Here is a 19399-nt window from a genome sequence, read left to right on the forward strand (position 1 = left end):
GCAGAGACTGAAAAATGCAGTATCCAGACATAGCAACTACACAAATAGCTCCTCTAAGTAAAACTTCTTTCTAATAAATAAGGCATCTAGTCTGACCAGTTTTCAACTTCCTCTTGTTTTCTTCTCTTTTGGAAATAGTTGGAGATCTCATGGCAGACAGCTGAGCAGCTGCTCTAGTTCAACAGGAGGGAGCCTGTTGCAAAACCCCATGTGTTGGACATCACCATGCACACGTCTGGTTCTTAGGGGGAATACAAGAGGAAATAAAACCTTTGGTTTGCACCAGGCACTTAGATATAAAGACTGTTTCAGCTTTGAGTTTAGCCTTAGAAATATATACTGCAGTGACTGGCTGACAAAATATAATAAAAATTGAAAATTGGCAAAAGTGAGGCAGAATTACCCCTCCACTGGAGCTACCAGCTGTGGGTGGGAGGATGCTTGTCCCAGGCTCCTGGGCCCTTGAGGCTGGTGTCAGTGGGGTGATGGAAGCAGCCCTGGCTTCCCTGCAGCAGCACGAGGAGGGAGTGGGCAGCCTGCAGGCAGGGTGTGCTTGACTGTGAGATTAAAAAACCTCAAGATGAGCACAGTTGGAAGAGCATTTTGCAGCTAAGAACTGGGGCAGAGTTGCAAATCCAGAGAAAATCCAGTGTGCGCAGGTGTTTGTGTTTTCCACAGCAGACATGTGAGAAAGCGGTGCTGGAGCCTGGCTCTTGAACGTGGGCACACCAGACCGCAGCAGGGACAGCTCTGAGGTGTAACTGCAGGGTTTAACCCCAAATCCTGGATGCTCTGCTAGTGCAGACAGACCTTAGGTGGTGTTATGTCACTGGCCTCAGGAATGTGACTCTCTGAACCACTGAGCTAATGCTGACGTGAGACAATACCCTTAACAATAACCACATCTGAGTCCTCCTATTCCAGGTCAAATGGATTATCTCACTCCTGGAGTGAAAGGATCCCAGACACAAAACATATTTCAGACATTTGTGAAAATGGGAGGCCTAGGAGTAATTCTTGGCAAGGTAAGTGCAAACCTCTGTGCTGGCCACCGTCAAAACCAACCTCTGGGCCATTGCTGTGCTGCTGAAAGTTTGGCTGATCTTAGGACAGCAGAGGGACTACTTAAAATAGTGCTAATTGTCATTAACCTGGAATTGGTGTTTAGCAGCACCTACACAAGTACCTTTTTTTTGCACAATGCTTTGTCACATAGAAATGGCATTTAATTTCTCCCCTTCCTCCAGTGTGAGCTAACATGAAAAATAAGTCTGTTCACTCTTGCCAGCTTGTGTGGTTTTATAATATGAGGCAGTGTTTAGTGTTTTTCTTGAAATGTAGTGATTTTCTCAAATGAAAGCTGAAATGAAAGAGTTTTTGCTCTGCACAGTTGCAGCAAAAAGTAGAGCAAGATCACCAAAATGTCAGGTTTAGCTGATCTGGCGTAAATCAAGAGGGACTGACCTGTGACTTTTAAATGGTTAGAGCTAATGAGGTAATGACTCTTTTTGCTGAGGATGCAAAATGAATATACAGTTTGGCATGGAACACAGGTGAGTTTCAAGTTGTTTTACCTTCTGTCTTTATCCTTTGATTTCTTTCAGGTAATATAGGAGGAAACAGAAAGAAAGTCAGAGGCAAAAGATTTAGGCCACGGTCTAATTCAACTGAGTAAGTCTGAACTTATAAAAACAAAGCCAAAAAGAACAATTTTCATAATTGTGTTCTGTAGATGGAGATTAAGGGTACTGAAAAGTAGATAGCTGCATTTTTGCTCTGTGGCTCATTCTGATTGCTGACTGATAATCTGGTAAATGGTTTGGCTGATGTATTTCAACCTTTTTTTATGTATTCTTTAAAAATTAACTATCAATTTTCTTTTTTATGTAGGCTTCCTCACAGTCGTTTCCATAGCAATTCCCAATGATGGTGGCAGCCTGCACCATCACTGCAGGCTTTTGTCTACAGTAAACTGCCATTGCTGAGTGTATCCTGGTTCAATACTGAATTTCTGATAACCCAGTTCCTACCCTTGTCTTCGCCTTGGGTTGGGCCATTGCAGAGTTAGAGATTTGTTATCTCTGCATACCTGCATGGAGGTTTTAGGAAAGGTTTGAGAGGACCCTGAAGTTTATTGTTGTAAGCCTGAAACAACCATTTTTGAGTAAGCCCTGCAATAAATGAGTAATGAGAGTCCTTAACAAGCAACTGATCCCCAGACCTTTCCAGTATGGCTTAGAGTTGTTTTTTTAATTGATGTACTGGCTACAGTTACTGAAGAGCTCACGTGCAGTGCTCCCCATAGGGGAAGAGCCTTCTTACGTACTTAAGACTGCTAGTTCAGACTGCTTTTGTGAATGGCGAATGGCTGGAAACATAATCTCTGGCCTGTCAAGCACTGGCCTGCTCTTACAGCACTTACACCACATGGGAATGACCCCTTCTTTGACCATGGTGACAATGACAGGGCCTTTTCCCTGTATCATTAGTACTAACTTTGCACCTCTATGGGCAAATGGGCTTGATACCAACCCTGCTGGAAACTAATAATGCTAATTCCTCTCTGGGCCCTGCTTTCTTCGATTTGGGGATTTTGAGTTTGTTCTGAAAGTTTTCTTCCACCTGCAGTGCACTGTCTTGAGGTGAGTAGGCTCAGAAAGGTTCACAAAGAAGACCTTTAGTTACAAGTTGCAGAAATAATAGCTTGATGCACATTGCAATTATTGCATGGTCAAAATGGCAACATGGAATCAGAAATCTTAGCCCTACATCCCTTGGAGGAGTTAATCTGTCAAGTGCCCCTGTGCTCTTGGTATTTATGCTGATAAACACTGACATGTTATTTTACTCATTTTCTTCTGTCCTTGCATGAGACAGTTTGATAAAAGCAAAATTAATCTGACCAGACTTCCAAGAATACAAATGAGATTGCACATTTTTCTTTAGAAACTTGTCCTGTGCTTTCCTTCATTTTCCAATTATATTTCTTGAACAGAATTTGTTAAAAAAAAGTGATTAAATTAATGATACCATTATTCTATCATTCAGCAGAGGTGTACACTGGGCCTGAATTGGTCCCTAAAGAATGAAACCAGATCAGTTGTTTTTAGCTTAGAGTGAATGTAACTGGATGGGAAGAGTGTTATTTTCAGTAAAACAAACAAACAAACAAACAACACAACAATGGGCATATTTTTTCCTCTGTGCCACTCAGCTGATTTATTATACATTTGCTCTGAGAACTTTGGAGCACTAAATAAGTGGGTAGACAGTGTGAGTTGGAAATATTTTTTCTCTTTTAAAGGTGTCCCTGAATTTCCACCTAATTCTCTGCTTCCATTCTTGCTGCTTGTGATGGTGTCTCTCGCCAGCAGCAGCCGTGGTGCTGGAGGGAAGGCTTGCACTTCCCCAGGGCTGTGCAGGACCTGGTGGGGATGAAGCACAGCCTGCGTGTTCCTGGGAGAGACCTGCCCAACAGGAAAATGCTCTTTCTCCTGATGGGATCTATCCTGGACTGCACAGGACCGCATGGCTTGTCCGAGTCTCCTTGGCAAGCCTGTCACCCCTTGGAGAGACAGCTCCCACTGGATGACCCCCGTGGTGTGCCAATTTGGTGGGGAATGGGGAGAATGGCCGAGGACATACAGTGGCTCTGGTTAGAGATAACTGCCTTTGTGAGCAGAGAAAATGGACTGAGAATGGTCTAACCATGGCCAGCATTTACTCATTTAATAAAACAAAAAACAATGCCAGATGATTTGAGCATGCTTCAGAATGCACGGAGGCTTTTGCCAGACAAACTTACCTTCTTATCTTCTCTGAGAAATACAGAATATTAAAGTCTGTTCTGAAACCTGTGTGGCCCCTGGGAGTCCAGTGAAGGGTCCTTATTGAGATGGAAAAAAAGGGGTAACTCTGTTGGTCTCTGGTTAGTAGTAGAGACAGTGTAGTTAACCACTAGAAAATTGGGTTCATTTGTGCCATACCTTGTGCAATTTATTTTTTTTTTAAGCAGGTGTGCACTAATACAGTTGTCTACAAAACTATTTGACGTATGTTTGAGTCTACAGTATCTGCACATACTATGGACAAGTTCTTTTTGTAAACAGCAATGCACCAGATAGAGGCTTGTGCTGTTAATCATTTAAGCAAAGTTTCTCAAGCACTGAGCATGGTTTGCGCTCTGCAGCCCTCATGAGCAGCACTGACAGGAGGGTTGTAAGCACATTGGGCAGTTCCTGAAAAACATACTGCTCATGCCTTTGTGCTAGCTACCCCTTGTACCTAACAGATATGTGAACAAGGCTTTTGCTGAGGGTATAGCTCTGTGGAGACTGCTAAAGCTCTTTTGAGATCTCTTTCATTGTTTCTAGATGTTTTAAGACAAAATTTATGTTCTTTACTAAAGGCAGATGGTTCAGTTCACACAGAAGGAATGCCAACAGGCCAAATGTTTCTGCAGCTTTTTCAGAAACAGACTTGATGAAATGGCCTGATAAAGCAAGTTTTCTATTAAAATCAATTGTAGTTATCCAGGAATGTTAATGAGACTTTTCTGAATAAGCCGATAGTTTAATTGGGAGCTTGTGTTAAAACAAGTCCCGGGGAACATGCGTTTTGCCAAATAACCATTCTGACCTTTGTTAATTTGCACTGCTTTTCCTGTAAGTGTTTGTCTTCCTCGTTGTTATAACTGATACGAACAACTTTGGCTTAGACTTTCTATTATATATTGTCTTTTTGCAGCAGGGTAACCCATGCATCTGAGCCTGGGCTTTCTCTCGCCCAGGAAGTCCCGGCCCAAGGCATAAGCCCAGGGGGTTCTGACCACCCCCAAACAGGGAGTCGGGATAACAGGTCAGTCTCACCTGCCCCTGCATTCTGGGCTGCCATTTGATCCCGTGAAAAGTTCCTTCCCTCAGTATACAATAGTTTCACTGTGGCAAAACACTGTGACTGCTTGGAGGTGCTCCTGCTGATGCAGCGCTAGCTAACCTTCCTCCTCGCCACACCGAGGAGTCCGAGTACTCTTGAGCCCAGGTCTTTTGCCTTGTTGCATGCTGCGCTACAAGCCAAATCGAGCTGTTGGTCTCGCTGTAGGCTTACGTGTAAGGACACCTGTGTTTTAAAGAGGAATTTCTCACTCAAAGAAAACGTGGATTCTGGCCGTTCCTATTGAACATGTGGCCAGGAAGATCAGCCTGAGAGCTTTCTAATGGTAACACATAGTGGTCTGCAGTAACTCAAGTTCAGCCTTTCTGTAGCAGATGAATTGAGGTGATAAACAACAGTTTGTAATACAACCAGACCCAGGAAACCCTGCAACACGGTTGTACAACAACTGCATGCCTGATACCACGTAACACTTTGTTTTCTAATACAGGAAGCCAGATTGGGAGTGTTTCATGGTTACCAGAAGACCCTTTCAAATGAAAAAAAGCAAGTCAAAAATACTACAGTGAGTACAAGAAAATGTGTACTCGCACTGCAATTAAATCTGAAGCAGAAGTTTGTTGGTTCCTGGTGGTGCAGGTGTCAGCCTGTTGCTTCACTTGCAGTTGATCTCTTGCTGCACTACCACTTTTGACATTTTCTTTCTTTAAGAACCCAAGCTGGAAAGCATAAAGCACTCCTAATTCCTGATAAATAAGCGAGCTGAAGAAGCTACTTAGAAGCACCTGTGGCTGAGGGCGAGTACTTTCTGAAAGCTGTGGCTGTGCTTGCGCGGGGCGGGGAGGAGAAGTTCCAGAGCAAAAAAGGAGCAAAAGAAGTTGAAAACGTGTTGCTGCTTTTGTCATCAACAGGGTTTGAAATGTGGTGGGGGTTCAACAACATGATCTGGCCCAATCGCCACTCATGAGCAATCCCTTGCAAGGCCTGTTCCCATGTGTGAGGTTGTCAGAGTCACTTATTTATAAGGGTGATGAGAACTGGCCCAGAAATATCGAAAATAACTGAAAGAAGAATTTCCTTTTCCTTTTTCCTCGGTTATGATTTGTTTCCTATTTCAGAATGTGCTAGTCTCTGTTTCATAAAGGTGGTGATCACAAGTAATTGTTAAACTGTTGCCATTGTACAACAAGAACAGACTTTAAATTGGACCAGACTCCTGTTTCTACATTGCCCTTAAACAAAAAAAAAAGACAGAAAGGGGGAAATGTGCTAATCTTGTTATTTTGGGCTAAGAGAAACCAGTTACAAAAAAGGTTTTTTCTTCCCTGATAATATTACTGTCAGATAATTAAATGCCATGTTTATTGCATAGTTTTCATCTAATTAATGTAAGTATGCAGCTCAGACTTTTTCCTGAAAGGTGTGGTTTTGGTATCAAGATTGCTCTGTAAAATGCAAAATAACTCTGCAGCCTACGTCCATTAAAACTTCTTGTGATCCTACCAGATTAAATGATCATTGAAAAAATCAGAGGGTTATTGTACATAAGTGTAAAAATTACCACTGTAGTGGCAAAGAGTTCAAGCCCTGAGGCTGAAATTCATTCCTGTAGAAAGGGCCAAGCCCAAGTTTCTGTGCTTATTTAGCTATTATCTTACAATTTATTCTAGATGGGTGCAAATGTGTGTCTTCAACAGGTAAACTGCAGAACTAAAGTCAAAATGTCCCTTCATCTTTATTCCAAGATTACGAGAGGAGTTGAAACCATGAGCTTAATGCTGGCCTTCTGCTTAGGAGTGAATTTTACCCTTAAAACAATTAATGAATGATGTATCCCTGAGAGTTTCCAGATTAATCAAACATATGAGTCTTGTTGCAAGTCAGATTTTCTCATGCAGTTGTACACATTGCCTAGTCCTCACCCAACATTCATACTGATTTATTTGCCATATTCACTTGCATTTTGGGGATGAAGACATCCTTGCTAAGCTTGTGCTGTGTGTTCTCAGATTTCTATTCTTGTTCTTCTGCTTTCTCTGTTCCTTCCATTGCTTTCTGCAGGTATTTAAACCCATGGTTCAAAAGAGAATATAATGTAGCTAAGTGGGTAGAAGATGTGAATAAAAACACTGAAGGACCATACTTTAGGTATTTTGTAAATTAATTCTGTATCATTTTTAAGAGCTGTTCCAGCATATACAAATATCTTGGGACTCCTACCTTGTATAAAACAATACAAGTTACTGTAGGTGCAGAGGGCCCCTCTGCTTTTGCTGCATTTTGATGTCTGTTTTTGGCTTCATGTGCAATTTACAATTCTTTTTCTGAATGTTTTAATGAAGCCATTGAAAAGGGTGTGTGTAGTGCATGCGTTCCCACCATCATCTATAGCTTGTAGTAGCTTTCTCATCATTTTATGCCAAGTAGTGTTTTATGGGCATGAGACATATTTATCACTAATAAAATAATATTAACTTAAATAGAATGTAATTTGCTGAAGCAAGTGGTTTCATAACACGTTGACTCTACCCACTGTCTTATATAGTGCATACTAAAATTTAAATGAAAAAAGAATTAAAAGTAGTGGTATTTTACTCTCAGCCTACAATGAAATAATTTATACATTTTAATTGAAAAACTGAATGTATGAGAATATACTCTCTGCTCTATTTATCAAACTACTAATGTATCTGTTACAAGTGAGTGTAGCGTTCAACCAAAAATATAACTTGTTTTTGAAAGGGGAAAGTATGTATTATTTGAAGAGAAGCAGCATGCATGTGGGTGGCCTCCCTGTTGTGTGTGAATCAAGAGACTGAGAACATTTGAGTAGATTCCCAAAAGACACAGTCCCACAGCTGAGACAGATGTTTGCATCAGCTGAAAAAATCAGCCAACATAGGAGAGAATGAAAGATGATTTATGACCAATAATATAAAACGTGAAAGAAATCCATGAAGCTGTAAGTTGACATCAAAAATGAAGCTGAAACAAGAATTATAGAAACACAAAGAAAAGGAATACAAAGCAAAATCTTAAGCCAAAACAGTGAAGGATGATAAGAATGAGTAAACAGAATCCTAACAATAATTTTGCTACACAAGTAGACTTAATAGGAGTGCAAAATGGCAGAAACATTGACTAAATGTGTCCAGTGTGCATTTGAAAAAACAACAAGATGGAGCTGTATCATGAGATGCTAATGGAAGATTTCTATTCCAATAGTAACACTGGCAGATATTAAATAGCATAGTGGGTATTCAGTCATTTTTAGAACTAAAGATGTCCCAAAGTCTGGAAAGAACATAAAATTGTCACTTTTTTAAACTATTGGTGTTTGTTTTCGGAAGCTCTTAAATCACACGGTAAGTTGTAGAAAGCCTTTCTAATGAGCAAATAGGACACATGAGGTAAATTTAAACCTGTCAGTCCTGATCTTGGTCCCGAACAAGGAGTGAAAATCCCTGACATGAGAATCCAAGGCTTGTGGGAGGATGCTGTGATTTTGGCAGCCGGTATCAGCCAGGTCTTGGTGTTGGTATTTGGACATTCAGGCTGGGTGACTTGTGAATCCGGTAATTTTGCCATTGCTGGTTATAGCATTGGGATACAGGTTCCAGTTCTGGTGTCCACAGTTCCACAAGCACGTTCAAGAACTAAGGAGATTTAAGCCCTCAGAAACCTTAGAAGGGACTGCAGAGCCTCAAGCTGTTCAGTTTAATGGAGCAGCAAAGTCCTTAACCATAAAATCCAGAGCTGCCTATGGAGCAGAACCTTTGTGGGAAGCCCTTGAGCCGAGCAAACTGAGACTGATAATGACCAAAAGTCACTGGAAGGTGAAATTAGGTGAACTTGGACTAGAAATGAGGTGTGTTTTTATTAGCAAACCTTTTCCTAAAAATACCCTCTGGACCTTTGTTGTTCAGGCAAGACCATCGGTCACTCACCATAACCCAACCCCGTAGGTGTCTTTCAGGGTGTTTGTGTCAGAAGCCCTGTGGTTGTGATAAACAAAGACATTGATGGAATACAAAGACAGCACTAGTTTACAGTATGTTACTTTAAATGGTTTAGTTAAACAGGTTTCAATTCCTGTGTGGATACTTTTAATTTGGTTTTCATCTTTTAAAATTGATATATCTTGATGAAATGACTAGATTAAATTGATGGGAGCATACCCTGCCCCTGGGGACTTTCAACTATTGCACTGAATGAGTCACATTTCTATTTGTATTTGAGATTAACCAAGCATTTTTTGCATGTAGATGAGGATTAAACTGACCCATGTGAGTTTTAAGGGCTGTATATCAGCAGAGATGAAACACAAATTAAAAATTTTACACCATAGAAGCATACTAATGACTGCCTGCAGCAGTAGCTTTACAAATGAGAGACTAGAATAAATTTAGAAACTTGTATGTCCTAATTAATTGAGATAACCATAGGGAAGTATTCTGCGGGCACATTATAGAAGACATAGGATCGAATCTGCTAATGGGATGAGTTCCCATAGGTTTATAAGAGATTGAACTGAAAACTTTTTCCCCAAAACTCAGACGCAATTTTGGTTAATCTGGCACGGACTGGAAAACATTGTTCCTAAGAACATTGTGTCTGAATGCCATATGGTTGGGTGTTGAGCCTGTGAAGTGATTGACAAACTAAACAAAACAAATCTTGTTTGGTAAACCAGAAAGTCAGGCTGAAGTTAGACTGTCCAGCTGATGCTACATTTTAGGAATCATAGCCTAAGGTAAGACATTTACACCAGATAATTAACTGAATAGTATTTTTTGTTGCCAATCATCTTTGATTTTTCTTTTCTTTTAAAGATGTCCTGAAAGTAACACTGCTGTTTTGCTTGTCTCCCTGTAGTTTTAGGAATAATATGTTGATGGCTGATGCTGTTACAGGTAGAATTGAATCAGGAAAAAAGACGAAAATGCTTCCTACAATTCTTAGGAACACTGCAGAAAATAGAGATATTAGTCACCACAAAGACTTGATCCATCAGCTTAAAAAATGCTTGCATAAGTAAAAATTTGTCTCCCTGGCACTTGATGTCCTAGTTATTACTTTTTTTTTCCTAGTCTACAAGTCCAGTGGGTATTTCTAGATAATTTTTATTAACGATGATAATAATAATAATAATAATAATAATAATAATAATAATAATAATAATAATAGTAGTAGTAGTAGCTGGTGTCTGTGGTCTCAGGAAGCTCCCAGCTGTGGCACTCCATTCTGTAAGAAAATAAGATCTGTAAAAAAAAAACAATCTAATTTTACTGCTCAAAGTCTAGGCTAGATTTTAGTTTTACATGCCAGGCCATAGCTGCATAACCCCGGCAATAAATCCAGGCAGGAAACCTTTCCCTGATTTTGGCTTTGCTGCAAGGCACACTGTTTTACCAGTGTAATACTACTACTTAGTTTTGTTACTGCCAATTACATTGACTACTGCACAGACTGACCTCATGAAATATGGTTAAGGATTACTCAAAATTCTCACTGAATCTTGAAAGACTCAGGAACCATGATGGTATCAGAAAATACACTGTTAGTATCCCAAAATGGGGCATTTCTGTAGATAATTATAGACAAAAAAGACTAGAAGGCACCTTCTGAAGCACTGAGCTGCCTACATATGATTTAATGCAAATATTTATAGCAACTTAGATTCTATAGGGGTTGTCTTAAGAATAAAAACAGTTTTAAAAGAAAACAGTTTTTTTAGATGGAGACCCAGGATGCATTCCCAGAGGGAAAATGGCCATCCCATGTCAGAAAGGCATTGGCAAGGAGCATGGAGGGCATGTTTTTTCTGTGCTTGGGTGTTCTGCTTTCTTCCTCAGTTCCTCCTCAGCTCCTCCTCAGCTGATCATTAGCCAGAGTTGACTCTCCTGCTCTGTGGGGTCCATCGCTCTCCTCCGTGAGCATCCAGCTGAGGCCAGAGCCCTGACCAGCTGTTAGCTCCCTGCTCTCGCTGAGGCAGCTTTAGACTGTGCCTAAAGAAGTTTTCTTCATTACAACCAAAGCAAAATATTGTCCTTGTTGGCAGCCTATGAAAAAAATACCTGTTTACGTCAGTAGGACCAAGTTTTCATTTCAAGAGTTAGTGAAAACGTGTGAGAGTGCCTGCTTCTGGGGCATTGCTGTGTGGTGATTAACCAGGATGGCTTAAGCCACAGCCTTTGCCTTTTCTGCAGCCCCCCATGAGCCAAGCCTCCCCTCTGCTGCTGCACTCTCTGAGGAAACTTGCACACATCTGTGGTTTTTAAAATAAACCACATTGAAAATGTTAAAATGTTTAGCCACATCAGTGTTTTTAGAAGATCCTGACTTCGTAATGTAGGATAATTTAGGCTGATGATGTCCTTTAAAGAGCTGAACCTACAGCAGCAAAGGTCAGGTTAGGCTGATGCTATCTCTATTTGGGCTTAAAATGCTTTTGACATGTGTTAGTTTAATGAAATTATTTCAGTCTACAAAACAGAACCAAGCACAGCTTATGAACAATTCAGCCTTGAGTTCAGCTGAAATTACACTTGAAATGGCAAGACGTTTAGTTGTGTGAACCAGGTGACACATTTCACAGGGTCTTTTGTGGGCCAACACTGTCCCCGTTTAGGTGTCAAGAAGACAGGGCAGGCAAGGGCCTGGCTGCAGGAGAGCGCATGCGGATGTCCTCCCACTGCCACAGCGTTCTCTCCTGAATCCCAGCATGGTTTCCCTACACTCTTAGTTTCAGCTTCCAGGACAGAAAGATAGATATGAAGCAGCCACTATATTTTGCTTTGTGGTCAGAAATGAGAATTCTTGCAGTGTGTTGAGGTGCATGGCTTTATTTGGGATTGGTGGCAAAACTCTGAAACAGTCACGACGTGTACAGGGCAGAATGCAGTCTGCAACCCAGTCTGCTTTCCTAGTTTTTTGTATAAGTTTCAGCTGTAAACAAGATTTGGCATGAAAGCTAATGGATGTGACAGCAGGAGAACTGAAACCCCAGTGAAAGCTAAATGAATGTCACCCGAGACCGAACTGCGAAGTTTTGCCTACGTTTGACCCCAGCATTACCCGCAAGTGTCCCTGAATGCTGTCTTTCTTCCATCCGTAAATGAGAAAGGTCGTTGTCTGGCTCTTTCTCATTTAAAGTACGTGTAAATCTGGGATACACAGCACATAGACAATTGCAGGGTAGAACCTGAAAAGTGATCAAAACCACCTCAAACAACTTCTCACACAAGACTCATCCTAAGATTTATGAGCATATGGTTAGTAGTGATATGTTTTTACAGTCTCAGTAGATGGCACTAAAGATCACAAAAAGCAGCACGTAACTTGTATAGCAGAAATAAGGGGCTAAGGCCTGTGAGGGGAGGGCGAGGTCGTTTCTTTTAAGTGTGCAACTGCATTCTCAATGTGTTTGGCTGTAGCTTCGCCCGTGCAGGTGAGCAGCAATGTGCACATGAGGTGTACAAGCCATAGGTGAGCTGGCAATGCTGAAGGTCTGGGCTTCAAAATCTTTTGAAAAGGCGGCATTGTGTTTGAGTTATGGTGCAAAGCTACCTGGCTACAGGCTCAGCTAGGGATCCTGCTCAGAAGACCTGTTGTGCAGGGAAAATGGTCAGGATGCCCCATCCTCGGGGGGTTATTGCTTCCAGGATCACCTGCTCAGGCTGATAGACAGATACATTGGCCGTGGCTTTCCCGCTCACCATGGTCTTCTCTTGTGGTGCCTAAAATAACCTATGGGAAGAGCCTGTGGTGTGTGGAAGGTGATGTTGTGCCTGGTTGTGGGCAAGGGATGGGAGATGCCTTAATTCTGTGTGCCACCTCCTGGTTGTGGTACTTGTATAAACAGCTCTCTGGTAGGGATTGCCAAGTCAGATCTAACACGCCCCAGTTCATTGCTTCTATTTTCCAGGTGCATAATTATAAATTTAAACATGAAGTTTTTAAATCCTCCTGCAGCTGTGGGCCAGGAATCGTGAATAATTGGATTGCTAATAATATGTAAAACCTGCTTTCTTTATCTTCACCCCTTTTTCCTGTCCTTTTGTTTTGTTTTAATTCTAGATCCACTAGTAGTTTATTAGTGTTCTTTACCAGCCCAGGTGTGGGCACAGATGAGAGGACTCATACAGGTAGTGAACATGACATTCTGTCATTTTGTCAACAGCAGGACATTGATCAAAACCTTTCCCTGGATTTAAAAAAAAAAAAAAAAACAAAAAAAACCAAACAAAAAAACAAAAAAGACCCCTGTTCTGTTGCATGTGCAGTTTGGTGCCCAGATCTGTGATGCTGGACATGTGAACGCTTTGTTTTATGCTGTAGTAGCTGTTTAAAATTTTCTTCCTGAAAATGTTCATGTATGTCCAGTTCATCTTAAAGGGTGATCCAAATGCAGGTGCTGAAGGTGTATCCCTCAGTGTTTGGACAGTTGTACCAACCTAAATCTTCTAAGGGCTGTTGAACTTAGAGGCTACAACATGAGGTATTAGAGCATTGTGAACCAGATTGGAGAGCTGCTGCCATGTAATTTCTATTGACACCTTGTTGCTCGTGGCTACCATCAGTCATTGTATGGGAGACAAGAGACTGTGCTGTTGTAGAGAGCTGAAGACACAACAAAATGATGCAGTAGTCCAAAATAAAAGAATAATTATTTAAAGGTAAATGAATTTCACTTAGAGATACAAAACAACGCCAGACACATAAGATCACCTTGTCTCTAATCCTCTCTAGATGAAAGGATGTGATTGTGCAAATCCCAGAGCCAGGGATGTGGGACCAGGGGTGGTTCCTGTAGCTCTTTGGTATCAGTGATGGGGTTCATCAGCGTGGTCTGCACAACGCGCAGCCCCTGCTGTGCTTGAGGGGCTTGGAGGACCTGTCTGTAGAAACAGGGCAACCTTCTGTCTTCAGGGACACCTTATGCTCAGAAGACAGTAGGCAGCAGTGCTCAGGGAGGGTCTGGCTGATGTGCCTTCAGAAATGGGAGGCCTCCTTTGAAAAATGCCCTCAGTCTGCAAAACAGAACAAGAAATCCAGGGTAGCTCAATTTTTCTACTTTGAGGCTTTTTTCCCCCTTTTTATTCTGCCCAGGTTTAGAGCGTGATAGGAAACCTCTCAAGTGGGAAAAGTACAGAATCTAAAACCAGAAGCATAAGAGAGTTTTTCTTGGGTATAAAATTTCAGTCAATAATGTGCTGCTGCCTTATTGACGTGAAAATAATGCCTTTCATGTGATACAAACATTTACTTGCTCCTGCTTACTCTACTCACCTTGTACAGAAATGCTGATTGCCATTGACTAATCAGTCCATTTTTGTATATTCTCATCAGACTCTTTCTTTGGCTGGAACAATATGCACTGTATGATGCTTGCATGTCTAATAATTTGTTATTAGCACTTTGTATATGCCTTTGTTACTTCACAACTAACAGTTTGGCCTCCAAGTGCATGCATTTGTGTAAATTAATGTGTTATAAAATAGTAGATTTACTTTTTATGTTTGTATCAATATAGGAGGTGTGCAAGATACACATAAAGACACTGATAATTGCCATTTAGTCACTGGCAGCTTGTATTTATACAATCACTGTTTCTATGTAGGCTTCATAATGCCACATCTATCTTATAGTTCTGTATTTATTCAACTGCACATTTGGTTTGTTAATTTGATAATGATTAATTACAGTACCATATAAAACAGTTTAAGAAATAATTTCTGTTATGCAATACAATTCTAATAAGAAGTAGGAATTTTTTTTTCTTCCAGTGTTCCTGAAAGCTATAAATACTTCTATTCATATCATGAAATTATTAGACTACTGATCAAACAACTTTATCCCTGAAATGTTGAGCTAATAATAAGCTGTATACTTGGTTCTGAACCAAGCTTCAGAGTAATGGCAGTTGCTGTTGCAGTGTTGGGACCTGAAGATATCACATTTATTTTGTGTGTTTCAACATCTCAGGACACTCTCTCCTGCAAAGTCTCCATCTTCATCCACTGGATCTATTGCTTCCAGCAGAAAATACCCTTACCCGATGCCACCACTTCCGGACGAGGAGAAAAAAGCCAACAGGCAAAGTGCCAGGGTACGTGTTCCTCTTCTGCATTTTGTCAGTGACTTGATTTACTGGTAGTTTTTCAAAAGGAAAACGTGGCAGATCAGCGTACTTTACCAACAGCGTGAGCAGCAGCGGCGTTTCCTTCGTACCCTGAACTCCAGAGGCTGCTGAAGGCTGCACCTCTGGCAGCACTTAGGGGAATCTTGGTTGCTGTGTTTACAGATACCTGTTCAGGTTGCTCTTAAACCTGCCCTGGAGCCTGAATTTCACTACTTATTTTGTGCCAAGCTGGGAGCGTGCCTGGGGCAGCCTTTGGGCTGTGGAGGGTGGGCAGCCCTGGAGCAGGCGATGCTTCTGTCTATCCTCCCTCACCCCTTCCCTGGGGCTGAGGCAGCCAGCAGCTCTCATGTGGGCTGGGGCTTAGCTGCTCTCCAGCCTCATGAAGAGGTAACTACATTGCAGTTAAGGAGGATGTGGAGGGCTTGTATCAAGCCCTTGCAGATCTGGAGGGACTTTGCTGCCTAGTGCCCTGAGGTCCCCCTGCCCCCCCGGCATGAGCAGGAGCTGCTGGAACATGCTGTGGATGGTGATGCTGCTCTGCAGGAGAGATTTCCAGGTGCTGCTGAAAGGCAGCATTAGCCCATTGCTTCCTTTGTGTCAATTCAGACATAGCAGGTGTTTGAAAAAGCAAAAAACCTCTGAATTTTACATTAGGAGTTTTACTAGTGATAGCTTTAGTTCATGTCTCTGATGCAGATGTGATTCCCATCTCTGCCTTCTGTCCTTTTTTTCCAAGAAAAAGAGGAGTGAAGTGCTGCTGGGGGTCCCTGCATGCCGCTACCCCCATGTCCTGCTTGGGCCAGAATGTTGTGTGGGGGACAGCGCAGGGTGTCCCAGGGACATGTGGAACAGAGCAGCTTGGAGGACGGGCTGCACTGATGTTTCTCAGCCCTGGAGCTGCTTTGGCACCAGCTCAAGCCCACAGTAGAAATTTGTGCTGTCTTCAGCAGAGGTAGGCAGAAAAGATTTGGAAATTACACTAATATTAGTTAGCATAACTGTAAGGTAAAAGCTGGCTAATACCAAGTTGATGCTACACTGACATTTTTCTTTCAAACTCTCTGCACTCCCAACCGTGGATGTTTACTGTGCAAACTGTAAGTCATGCTGACATGCTTGAGGCTGCTGACTTTGTGGACTGAACAGATACCCACCAGACTAAGAGAGTGGCCTTGGAGTGGCCTTGGTGACCCAAGTGATGTAGATGCAGTTCCCTGAACAAGCTCCTCACCCTGTTTGGGTAACAGCCTGTTTTATCTTGGTGTTCAGTGTGTGTTTGTTTTCCTTTTTCTCTTCTCCAGCTATGGGAGACGTCCATTTAGCTGCACTGTTTTCCTGCGCTGACATCAGAACTGTTTACTGTGGATTTTATAGGAACTCAGCATCACTGAGTCATTGCACACTCATCTGCTCTTCAGAGAATTCAAAAGATCAACAGAGATGCCCTTGATCACAGGGAGAACCGCCTCCTGTCTGGAAGGGAAAAAGCAGCCTTTTTAAATTTTTTTTTTTGTTGACTAGTGTTTTATGGATATGATGAACAACCAAATGGTCACAATTAACAGCGGATAATTAGCCCGGATGTGACAAGGCTATTCCGCATGACGGCAGATACACTTATCCCCCCTGCGGTCAGTTTGCCAGTCCCGCGTAAGAGAGGTTTTTCTCTGATTTAACACAGTGCTGAGTCACACCAGAGTGGAACTGGGAACGTGCCTCCTGGAGAGCCCAGCCGATGTAAACTCGTACGCCGTATGCATGAACCTTGTGTTCTTTACTTTCCACGTGTAAGGGATAAACAACATACTGTAGTAGAAATTAGCATGCAGGAGTAAGAAATATAGGACTTTTGTGACAGGATTTCAAGCTTTGAAAGGCAGCAATTTGACACAAATGTCAAACAAACAAGGATTATACCTGGTTTTTGTTTGTTTGTTTGTTTGTTTTTTTACCTTATGTGTTTATAATCTCAGTATACAGATTGTATATATGTAAACATTTGATAATGTCAAAAATAGCTGTTATACATAAGTGTATTTTGCCAAATGCCTAAAGAAACAGTCATGACTAACATCATCGCACTTCAAATTTTCTAATATTGAGCAGACAACTTTGGAAGTACAGAAAGTACAGTACTGTAAAGCTGTGTCACTCAGAAACTGGTGTTTGACCAAAATCTAGACTATCTTTTCAGTATCTTATACTGTCTTGACAATCTCCGTTATATGGTAGACTGCAGAAACCAGTACAGCAGCACTTTGTCTCAAATCATCGTAAGAGGAACCAGCCAAAATACGTTGTTCAGTGAGATGACCAGTGTATCCTCTCTCAGGAGTAATCAGGAATAATTCAGGCAGACAACAGAGTCTTTAAGTAATGTGCAGTCCAAACTCACTGGACATTTGGGAATACTTTCAAGTAGTCAATTCGGGATGTGGTGGTGTGAAGTTCATCTGGTGAGAGTTGCTGTGTATTTTTGATAGAGCATTTCAGACACTCTTTTATGGCAAGCCGTAGCTTTAAGAAGCGTAACAATTTCACTGCACTATATAACAGTGCTGGGCAAGTGTCCAGTTTCGTTGCTGTCTTTTAATTTATATTTGTTACTGGAATCACCTTTACATGTGCTTGAATGCTATGCTTGCTGCCCTTGAAGCCCACTTGACAATTTTTTGGGGCGTTGAACTGAGTGCAAGTGAATTTAGCCTCAAAAACTGGGGTGGGTGAAAACAAACCCTTTATCATGGAGATGTTAATCTTGTGTATAAGTGGATGATTAGATTTCTAACACCTGAGACTTCTAAAGTTTGTTCTAAACCAAATGTCTTTTGATTGAGAATGTTCAGTCAGTAAGAAACGGGACCATATTAAATCAGTTTATAAGTCTCCAGCTTTCCAAAACTGGCTAATCATTAGCTACAGGTAGTACCATTGCAGAATAAAACACCAGATCCTCCGTGGTGCAGTTGAATACCTTGCCCAACAGCCGTGTAATCAATTAGATATTATTGTGATGGGAACATCTACGGTGTTTCTGAATCTTCTACCTCTTTCATGTATTTCCTTTAATAAGTGAACCCAACACTTGCAGCCTTTTAATATATTTTTTTAAGTCTCTCGATAAAGTCAAATATGTGTAAGATTAAATTAAGAAATGTTTAAAGGTGTCAGCAACTGTAAAGTATGTAAGATTTTTAGAAACACTATATTTTATGATTAGGCTGTGTGTTGGATTGTGAAACAATATTGGCCTTGGAGTTCAAATGATTTTCCTTCGCAGTTGACAGGTTCTGGTAAGTATTTTGGAGAAAGACAAATATGAGTGAGTCCAAGTGGTTGCAGACAGACCATCTGGAAGGAGCCAGTCACTTGTAATTCCTTTAGGAAAAGATTCAGCACTTTTGTGAAGAGTAAATATCTGTCAGCACTGAAGAATATTTTTTGCAAAGATTTACTTTGAGTGTAAGTAACTGGATTAAAGATAGTTGGTAACATATAGCTCATGAAATTAGGGCCCGAGCCGTAATCACTTAAAATCAATAAATCTTTTATTGATTTCACTGGACTTTGAGCAGGACCCTCAAGGAGTTCACCCACATTAGAACAGTTTGCTAACCCGATAGCCACTGTGTTACTCTGTCGCCTGGAAGCTGTTTTTCACTCACATATTAGTATCTTGTCTTTAGTAACTGGACTGCTCATCATGTGCCTTTTATGGTATTTTGTTTGGATACAAACTGGCATGTAATTTTGAATAATCCTGTTAGATTTCTGTTTGTAATTTATGTTTGCCACTGTTGGCTCCTCCCTTTCCATTTTGCCTTATCAAGAAGCAGCAAGAATTGGCAGACTGCACTGGAAGTAACATACTAGCTCTGTGTGTAATGTTCATAGCTTCTTGTTTTGCAAACAAATGGCTCTCCTGACTGTATTTTCAATGTAGTATGTACTTGCAGCTTCTCTCTTATTTTGGAATAATTCATTTGTAGCATATGATGATAGATTTTTGTGTGTAGTGTCACTTTAACAGTCACTTCCATGTTTGGAGATATGTAGTGACTGGAAGTCTAGTTATGAGCACTAAGTTAAATAAATATGGACTTTCATTTTGGTGGTCATAGAATGAGAACATCACAGGACTTGGGTTTTTGCAAAATTCTTCTGCAGAGAATTTTGCATCAGGTTGGTAACTGGGAGACCTTGTCATTGCACAAAACCTGACCTGTGGGGCTGTGTGAGCCTCCAAAGCCAGGGGAGGTCAAAGAGAAGTTGTTTGCTTACATTCTGTGGTTTCCCTCTTAAAATCGAGTCTGTTGGAAAGCTGCCAGAGTAAGAACTTTGAAGATAGCAAATGTTTTCATC

General features: G+C 41.2%; 1 protein-coding gene across 14 annotated transcripts in view; it reads left to right on the forward strand.

The window, feature by feature from the left end:
• The window catches only part of ADAM22 (ADAM metallopeptidase domain 22), a 132067-nt gene extending 112924 nt beyond the window's left edge, over nt 1–19143 (forward strand). For 3 of the 14 annotated variants that reach the window (XM_065050979.1, XM_065050980.1, XM_065050986.1), the window contains 6 exons: nt 925–1025; nt 1605–1671; nt 4747–4857; nt 6955–7041; nt 14881–15004; nt 16339–19143. In XM_065050979.1, coding sequence (XP_064907051.1) covers nt 925–1025; nt 1605–1671; nt 4747–4857; nt 6955–7041; nt 14881–15004; nt 16339–16359 — 511 coding nt within the window. In that variant the 3' untranslated portion in view covers nt 16360–19143. The other 11 variants (XM_065050981.1, XM_065050985.1, XM_065050989.1 and 8 more) reach the window with 5 other exon arrangements.
• The last annotated feature ends 256 nt before the right edge of the window (nt 19144–19399 follow it).

The sequence above is a fragment of the Columba livia genome, chromosome 2 (assembly GCF_036013475.1).
Source record: "Columba livia isolate bColLiv1 breed racing homer chromosome 2, bColLiv1.pat.W.v2, whole genome shotgun sequence".
In the NCBI taxonomy this organism is placed as follows: domain Eukaryota; kingdom Metazoa; phylum Chordata; class Aves; order Columbiformes; family Columbidae; genus Columba; species Columba livia.